At 47.1% G+C, this 9,511-nt stretch overlaps 2 protein-coding genes across 3 annotated transcripts in view; both read left to right on the plus strand.

Moving 5' to 3' along the window:
• Positions 1-2,697, plus strand: part of DHX29 (DExH-box helicase 29) — a 45,159-nt gene extending 42,462 nt beyond the window's left edge. For both annotated transcript variants that reach the window (XM_014581743.3, XM_006139548.4), the window contains exons 26-27: positions 1,220-1,316; positions 2,398-2,697. In XM_014581743.3, coding sequence (XP_014437229.1) covers positions 1,220-1,316; positions 2,398-2,453 — 153 coding nt within the window. In that variant the 3' untranslated portion in view covers positions 2,454-2,697. The remainder of the gene's footprint in view (positions 1-1,219; positions 1,317-2,397) is intronic.
• Positions 2,698-4,758: 2,061 nt separating this feature from the next.
• On the plus strand, positions 4,759-8,268 carry CCNO (cyclin O). The gene is made up of 3 exons (XM_075932458.1): positions 4,759-6,244; positions 6,975-7,160; positions 7,533-8,268. The coding sequence occupies exons 1-3, from the start codon at positions 5,912-5,914 to the stop codon at positions 8,010-8,012; spliced, it is 999 nt and encodes a 332-aa protein (XP_075788573.1). The 5' UTR covers positions 4,759-5,911; the 3' UTR covers positions 8,013-8,268.
• Positions 8,269-9,511: the final 1,243 nt, after the last annotated feature.

The following is a 9,511-nucleotide window of genomic DNA, read 5'->3' on the forward strand; positions in this document are numbered from 1 at the left end:
CTTCTGCCTGATTTATACGTGCAGGGCTCAATAAATATGCTTATCTACTCGCTCGTGGCAAGTAGATTTCAGCCGGTCGCCCTGTTTACTGGCGGTCCACGCATGCGCAGTGCGGGTCTCGCGCATGCACGGTGCAGGGCTGGTGAGTGGTTTTCGCCATGATCGTTGAGCCCTCTATATGTGTGTACTGTTGGTCTGTAATCTGCAGGCAGTGATATTAAATTCCCGGTCACCACATTGAATTAGTTTAATATCACTGCCTGCAGATTACAGACCAGGGTGGGCAATAATTTTTGAAAGGGGGCCACTTCAGAAATTTCTCAGGTAGCTTTGGGCCACCCCAGAAGGAGCCTTGGGCAGAAGTAGTGAGGACAGGAGACTTCTTGTGCTTTCACCCACACCCTGATTGGCCTGGAGTGGGAGGAGCACAAGAAGTCTTCCCCTTTCCTTTCCTGCCCCCTAGAGAGAAATGCCAGCTGTTTTAAAACAACTGGTGGTTCCCTTCAGGTGCCCTGCAGGAGGAAACCTCACGCGCTCCGTCTGCCCCCAAGGCCAATCGGGACCTAGTGGCGGGGGAGAGCGCAAAGTCTCCTTGCCCCTGCAAGAGCGTGCAGTGTCTAGAAAGACAACTATTTTAGAACAGCCAGTGAGTGTCTCTAGCCTCTGCATGCTCCTGGCAGGGTGGGGGACAAGATGCGAGAGACTTCATGCACTTCCCTCCCCCAGGCCCTGATTGGCCTGTGGGCAGGGAGTGCACAAAGTTTTCTCTACCACCCTGCCAAAGGAGCACGGCAAATAGAGATGCACACTAGCTGTTTTAAAACATCTGGCATTTCTCTCTAGCCACCGTGCGCTCTTGCATGGGCGAGAAGACTTTGCTTGCTCCTTTGTCCCTATGCCCTGATTGGCCGGGGGTGAGGAAGCAGCAGGGTGGCCATGGGCCAAATCCATCCTGTGGAGGGTCCTTTGCCCACCCCTGCTTTATACCTTGCTCCTAATGATGTCAATGGGACTCCTCACGTGCTTAACTTAAATACATGTTTAATCCTACTGACATTATTAAGAAAACATGAAAGTTTAACATGTGCTTAACTGTTTGCAGGTTTGGGTTCTTAGCCTCTTGGAATGATGGGTAAACTTTAATCTTGGGTTTTCTTTATATGAAACTGCTTTGAGAAAAATGTAAATATATTAATATTCTCTTATCTACTGTCTACAGGCCCCTGTAAAGATTGCAGTAATTTTCAAACAACTGAGAGTTCTTATTGAGACTGTTTTAAAGAAAAAGCTTGAAAATCCAAAAATGTCCCTGGAAGGTAATTTTATTGCTATATTATTCATATATTATACATGTGATACATATAGATTGGTAATGCACGTGTATAATTCTTTAAACAAATATGATAATAAACTTCATCTTTGCTTAAGAGACCACATTGTAGCCAGGGTGCGACTAATTCAACTCCCCTTGAGAAACAGTAACTCATCAGTTCATTAATGAACTTGGGTCTCTTCCATGGTATCACCCCAAAAATCTGGGGCTGTATGGGTGTGGCTACAAAGCACCCTAAACTTGAAATAAGACACGCAGTTTGCGCTATGCAAATTGCATATCTTATTTTGAAACTATTTCAAAATAGCTTATTTTGAAATTTGGCACATCTACTTATCCTTCATGCAATGAGGTTTACCCGGATGGCAAAATAGCGCACCTGTTGTTTAAAAAAATATTTAGAAATAATCGGCAACTTGTATAGATTCAGGGTAGCTATTTCAGGATACAGGAGGTATCCCGAAATAGCCATGCAGCGTAGACGAACCCTATGTGATTGTCTCTGGCATAGACTCACTTGTCTACAATCAGAACATTAATGGTATCAGTAATAATGGTTACTTTCCATTTGTTAGTGTTTTCTCATGGGCATAGATGAATTCTCACACTCCATTCATACTCCAAAGCTGGGCCACAGCTGTACGACAGCATCTAATGTACTGATAAACTTACCAATAAATAGTGTGGGATAGACTACATGACAACCCCAAAAATTAAGGATAAAGGGGCATAATCCAAACCTTGGAGGAATATCAAGAAATAAAATCCTAAATGCAGTGAAATGTTAAAATGTATCTATGGAAGTCCTCTTTTCTTGTCTTTCTCCAACTTCCTTATGCAGGCAATTTATTAGCAAACTATACAGCATACCAGTCTTTAGTGTCTATAAGGATAATTTCTTACCTGTGAATTTGGGTAGTTGCATTCTTCCTTCAATATTGAGTCTGATACAGCCTCCCCTAATTAAAGCTTTCTCTGTTAAACTGTTGAGAGCTACATATGCATCTCTTCTTTTTTGTTAAATTTAAGTTCTGTTCCATTAACTCCTGTTTTTTCATCCCCAGAGGACAAGATTTTACACATCATCAAAGAACTGATAAAAACAGAGAATGCCAACTGAAACTGATGTTCAGTAACAAACTACAAAGCTCAAAGCTTCAATATTGATAGGGGAAAAACTTAAAATGTGATGAATACCAACTGGAAAAACTGCATGAATTTGACAAGTAATTTTGTAGGTTATTTTTAATTACGAGCATAATGTATTATGTTTACAATAAATTTTGGTGCCATTTGTTTGAATGTATAAATGATGGTAGTAATTCCATTTTCTTCAATATAAAAATGAACATGACCAATTCAAATGTGCTTTGTTTCAGTTTACTAAAAATACCTTAATGTACTAGAAATTCAAGATCAGGTTCTGGATATGTATGAAATAGCTTTTAACTGCTCTACAAAATAGCTTGTCCTGTTTAGATATGTAAAAACTGATCACAAAACAGATTTTTGTTCATTAAGAACGTTGTCATTTTTTTCCTGTGTGGCTCACTCTGAGTTGAAAACCACAAACTCCAGATCAGTAGTCTTTAGCTTGGGAATTTCACTAGGCTTTTGAAATCCTTTCTCTGATTCATTTAACACTGAGCCTGAAAACAGTATTTACAGCCAGATGACTAATGCTGAAGTTTTCTTAATTTAGTAAATATTGATTAATGCTTCCAGGGGCTAATAGTATTTTCCATCAGTGTAAGGAGAAAAATCCAATGTATACTTGAAAGATCACAGTCTACAAGATAGACCAGAATATGTTGAGCCATCTAACAAACATTCATTGGTAGGAACCGCACCAATTTACAAAAGTCATGCTGTAAGAGGGGAAAAAATACAGCTGTTCAATACCACTAAAAAGGCTATCTCATCAGCCACCTGTGATTTTTAGCAAGAATTCTGTAAAAATAGCCAATTCTCCTTCTAGCTACACTTCCCCAGGTTGTGAAAAGGCTATTAGTGTTCTGAATTTCTTGAGAAGCTGGCTGCTGCTAGTTTTTTTTTTCCTTTCACTGCTTTAAGGTATATTGAGTTGCCTTTTATACAAAGTAACAGCTTATACATTGAAAATATAACTTGTAATCTTTAATTTGGAGCCAAAATCATTATTTATTTTCTAGATGTATTCATATCTTACCCTCAGAGAGAGGTTTTTCAAACCTATATGCAGAACTTTTGTGCATGACACCACCTTTGAAAAAAATAATTAAATGGACAATCCCATTGATCAAAGTTTAAGATCATAAATCGTTTAGCTGAATAACTTTGGATTGCTTTGATGATATACATCTTACTTTTTTATATCATGTTTTTCCTCACAAAATTAAAATAATAAATTTATTTCATTAGACTGATTACAGAAGAAGATGTCTTCTCTCACACCTATCTGTAATGTGGCATAGTTAGTTAGTTAATGCCTATTATGCCCGCTGGTGTGTAGGGTAACAATGAAGGTTCTCCATTTTTTGTTTCTTTGGCCATTTTCTCCAGTGTGTCCCAGTTGTAATTCATTTTCTTTAACATGTTAAGTGTAAATTAGTCTTATTTTTAAATGACTAACCTCTATTGAATGTCTTGGCTAAAAAAACATAAAAATAAGAATAATGATTGTGAAGAGTAAAATTTTGCCATTTATGTCCGAGAGTGGTAGTGAGACTTAAAATTCCTCTGCAGTGGGTGGAGACGGTCCTTATCAACTTACCTATCTATAGTATGTTTAGAGAGATACTGCCTCATCCACTTACCCATCTTTTATTGGATCCACTTCTGTTGATGAGAGACCAGCTTTAATAGAGCTCTTCACCACTTGTGTAAGCTCTAATGCTTGTCTGTCTCTCTCCAACAGACGGCTAATAAAAGATGCTGTCTCAGCTACCTCTTTTTTACATCCTGGGTGGCATACTGCACCACTACCACCATATATAATAATCTGATTTGTTGTATTCAACCTAATAAGCAATCTTACTGATAAAAGCTATTGGAAACACAATCTACTGGAAAAGGGATCAACCTGCTACACTTAAGGATAGAGGTACAGAAATGATGAATGCTTAGAATGACCTTCAGCTTCTACCATGTAGTTTAGCCAGGGATGCTGGAACAATTTTTATAGTTGGGTGCTGAGAGCTATTGAACCATAGTATAAACCCTGCTTATAATAGAAACCATTTCAAGGCCTGGGGTACTACAGCACTTATGAATGTAGCTCAGTTCTTATCCTTGCTCCCCCTGTAGACAGACAGCCTTTGTATGATCTTCTCCTATATGGTCTATTTCAGCCCTTGGGCAGCAATTTTGATCTACATAAAGCATTTTGCAGACATAAACTAAGTACAACAAAAGTTGCGATTTCTCACAAAATTCACTGTGTGCCTCTTTGGAAAATGTATTTTATTGTGAAGGGGTAGCAGGAAAACCCTTGGCCTTGTCACAGTGTGGGGGCCCATTTCCTGCACTCTTCTGGTACCTAAAGCAATCATCTTTTTTTATTCTTTTTTTCTTGACCTGTTTTCTCTCCCACTCACCTTCCTCTGGGAGTTATTCATTCACTCCCTCTTTCTGTAGAACTTTCCAAGCCCACAGATGTGGTCAAATCCCATAATCTTGGTACAGGTGATAGCAGCTGCTTGAATCAGGAGCATTATTTGTGGTTCTCCTTTCAATTGGTCCCTAAGCAAAGATGGTGTCTGGCTGTGTTAGGGGAAAGTACCACTGGTAATACAGAATATTTTTAGAGATTCATATTCTGTATATTGCTTCTGTCTCATCTGTAATAGAAAGTAACTGAAATAGGAGACCTCCTTGTGTAGGATGGCAACAGGTTAACCTGGAAAATGGCCTGACAGAACGGTTATAGGCACAAACCCCAGTTCTCTTCACAGCCTCATCCCTCCCGTGGCTGCCTGTGCTCTTTTATTGCGCTAATCTTAGCTACTCGAGGGAAGGGGCGTTACAACTCGGTCTCGTGTGGCGCGCTGTCCTTCGCTCTTCAATCGCCCGACCGTACCGTACCCCGGCAGTCAGGGGCAAAACTCCCTGACTGCAGCGGCCGCAGGCCTCTTGCAGTGAAACGCACCAGCTGCTTATCCCTGAAGGGCCACTCCCACCCTGGGCCACCATCAGTGTCCCGGCGTGACAACTCCTGGCCTAGGGGATTCAGGTGCTTCCGGAAGGGCGGCTGAGAGGTGCCCGGCGCGGCTCTCCCCGAGAGGCTGACAGACGCGCTGTCATTACTGCCCCCTCCCGCCCCTGCAGATGCCGGCGGCGCCCGGGGCTCAGCTGGGGCTGAAGCTGCCAGAGCTGGTGCCGGCTACGCTAGTGCGGCTGCTGTTCCCCGAGCGCCCCCTGCCTGGCCCCGCCTCAGCTCGCGGGCCGGGAGGCTATGGCGCTGGCGGCTGAGCCCGCTGAGCGGGGCTTTAGCCGGGAAAGCTCCGCGAGTGATGTCAGCAGGCGGGGGCTGGGCGGCTGCTACATAGGCCAGCGCCGCGGCAGCCGCCTCACACGGCCGGGCCCGCAGCGGGCAGCGCCATGGTCACTCGCCCGCTCAGCCAGCAGCGCCCTGGCGGGCCGCGCAGCCCCCCTGGCAAGCGTCGGCGGGCGGGCGGCGCCACCCCCGAGGAGCGGGCTCGGGCCCTCGGCCTCGACCTCGGGGCGCCGGTGAAGAAGAGCAAGTGCCCGACCTGCCCGAGGAAGCGGCCGCTTCAGGGCGACGACCCGGGGCACAGCCCCCCCGGCAGCCCCAAGCCCGCCGCCCGGCTGGAGCTACAGGCCTTCCGCGAGTACGGGGCCAGCTGGTACCGCTTCCGAAAGGGGCTGGAGGGCAAGTTCCACCCGCGCGAGCCGCTGGCCCAGCAGCCGCAGGTAGGGCAGGGGTGGGGCCAGGGGCCAGGCACAAGCGCACCCCTCGCCTTCGGCGGGCCGCAGCGCTCCCCAAGGCCCCCGCTCTGTGCCCCCATAGAGCCCAGCCCGGGACTCCCCAGCGCCCCCCGCTCAGTCCATAGTGCTGTACACACGACTCTCCCTAGACACGTCCAGCCACTGCACTGCACGCCCACTCCCCGCGCGTCTCCGCTCCGCACGGACACTCGCCCCCTGCCACCCGGCCAGCGCCTCTCCGTGCCCTGCTCTGCCCCCATGCAGGCTGGAAAGGGCGGGCCCGGAATCCCTGGTGTCCCTCTCACTGTGCGCAGCGCGCATTGCTGCGGCGCCCTCGGGGGCGCTGGGTCCTGGGCCCTCTTCTCAGCCTCCCGCGCCCTCGCTCCGCTGCCCTTTAGCGTTCGTATCGCCCAGCTCGTCGCGGTTCAGTCTGTAGGGTCAGGACGCGCACGACAGTGCTCCGCTCTGCTTTGTGTGCGGGCCTCAGCCCAGCTCGCTCCGGCGCGTGTGCCCAGAGCCTTCTCCTGGCTCAACGCTGTGGCAGTGCCATGAAGGGTTTGCCCGTGGCCGCGGGGAGTAAGAGTAGCGCCAGCTGGCGCTGCCTGGCCACCTGACCTCGTTCCGCGCTGTGGCTTCGCTGTCCGGAGTCGGGAGCATCGGAGCCCCGCCGCGCAGAGCGGTGGCCGGTCGCTTACAGCGCGTCTCTCCCTGGCAGGTGACGGCAGAGGCCCGATGTAAGTTGATCAGCTGGTTGCTCCCTGTGCACCGGCACTTCGGCTTCTCCTTCGAGTCCCTGTGCCTGGCGGTGAACACTCTGGACCGATTCCTCACCACCACCCCGGTGGCTGCCGACTGCTTCCAGCTGCTGGGGGTCACCTCGCTCCTCATCGCCTGCAAACAGGTACCGGGCAGGCGTCGCGGGCGGCGGGGCCCCATTTCCCCTCAGTGCAAATGACCGGGATGTCAGAAGTGAAGTGAGCTCAGTGACGAAGCTGGTCAGGCACGAGAGCTCCCCGGGAGAAGCGCTCAGGCGCAACCCTGCTGGAGTCGCGCAAGTTCCTCTGCTTCGGGCCCGCGGCTCAGGGTTTCTCTCGCGTCCCTGTGCTCTGTGCGGGGTAGCACAGCGCTAAGCACTGCGGGGCCTGCGAATGCGGAGCCGGCCGCGTCTCGTTGTGCTCCCGCAAAGCTACCTTCTGCTCTATGGAAGCGCGGGTTGCTCTCCTGCCTCTGTGGCTTTGCACTGCAGTCATGCGTGTGCTGGCATGTCCTGCAGGTGGAAGTGCACCCGCCCAGAGTGAAGCAGCTCCTAGCCCTTTGTTGCGACGTCTTCACTCGCCAGCAGCTCTGCAACCTGGAATGCATCATCCTAAACAAACTACACTTCAACCTGGGGGCACCGACCATCAACTTCTTCTTGGAGCACTTCACCCATGTGCGTATGGAGTCCTGCCAGGAAGATGCCAGGGAGGCATACAATGCCAAAGCTCTGGCCAAAGGGGTGGCCGAACTTAGTATGGCCGACTATGCTTTTAACGATTATGCCCCGTCCCTTCTGGCCATTTGCTCCCTGGGACTGGCAGACCAGATGTTGCATCACCAAAATCCACTGGACTTGCATATAAGTGGCTACCCGGAGGGGGTTTTACAGGAATGCATGGACAAACTGCATTTACTGGTTTCTTTAAATGGGGACTCATTACCACATGTGCTACCCCTGGAGATTTCTGAAAAGTGCCTACACCTAGGAAGTTAAGCTAACTGGACCATAATACTTAAAACCTTTTTATGACATCCAAAGCATCTGTGACGTTTAAGAGCAGTTTGGTCTATTTTCATGAGTGCATTGTGTTTTTATAAATTCATCATTTCTATACCTCTAAAGATAACAGTATTGGCCTTATTCTCTTGCTTAGTTGGCTAATCAATGTATTATATTTGTATTTATTTATACTAGATAGTGATGGTTTAGAGTTTTGATATGATAAAATTAAATCACATTTTGCACATTTCATTATTGTATGTTAATTGCACTGACTGATTTTATAGATCTATATTCAATTTGTATATACTGTATATCATCCAAGTACTGTATAGTTTATTTATTTAGAAGATGGTTCACTACGCACACCTTCATAGCAACCAAGGAAGAGTGAAAATGGAGAAGTGTTTCTAAATAATTTTTTTGTCTCTGATCAATAATGGTCTGTGTCAGTGTGACTTTTGTACATATACCACAGAGGAAATTAATTGCCAGAGAATTAACAACATGACAGGACCAAAAATACTAATGATGCATTATTATATTATTTGCCATTAAAAACATTTGCTTCAATTTATTTATATTCCACATCTGAAAAATTAGATGATGTAACACAGTCAGTGAGTCTGTTTATACTGCCTGCTGGGCTAAGCATCCAGAAAGTGGCAGCTGCTGGCTGAGGGCTTAGCTCTGCAAGGAGTGACATGGTTGTAGTGGTGGCAATGCCATACTGTGCCATCTCTGCTTCTTTGTAGTGCTGCTGACAGCTGTGCCTTCAGGGCTAGGCTCCCGGACAGAAGCCGCTGCTCTCCAACTGCTCAGCTCTGGGGATAGTGGCACTGCAAGCCCCACTCCAGTAGCCTTGTCACTGCTCCCTCTACCCCCCTCCCAACTTTTTGGGCCATGACTCCTACAATTACAACACCATAATACATCTGAAATAATGAAATTCATTCATTTTGAGGTCTTATGAGTGAGGCTGGCCAGGGTGGACCATGAATGTGGTGGGGCCTTAGCTGTTAGCAAGGATGGGCTGAGATGGTGTCCCTAACTCTTTTTACCCAAAGCTAAGAATAGTCAACAGGAGATGGATCATTTCATGATTACCGGTTCAGTTCATTTCTTCTGGCACTGAACACTATCAGAACACTGAACCCTAGGCTAGAAAAACCTTTGGTCTAACTCAGAATGGCCCTTTTTATGAGTCTCATCCCTGCCTCCACCCCAACAAGTAAGTTCATAGGGGTACTATGCCTCCTTTTTTCATGGACCAGGCAAGTCTGTAATGTGGAAGCACAAAGCACAGTAATGTGAACAGCATTAATAATGCTGCCATCTAAATGTATCCGTAGACATCTATGATCTGTCTAAAGCACATTCAGCAACCATTCTGCACTGTCTGAGAGTATAATTAGTCTTTTGCCAGGCCTCTGAAATCAAGCCATGGTTTGATAAAGCCAGGGTTCCCCAGAATAATGGTGGGGATAGTAACT

This window comes from Pelodiscus sinensis, chromosome 6, assembly GCF_049634645.1.
Source record: "Pelodiscus sinensis isolate JC-2024 chromosome 6, ASM4963464v1, whole genome shotgun sequence".
NCBI classification, from domain to species: Eukaryota; Metazoa; Chordata; order Testudines; family Trionychidae; genus Pelodiscus; species Pelodiscus sinensis.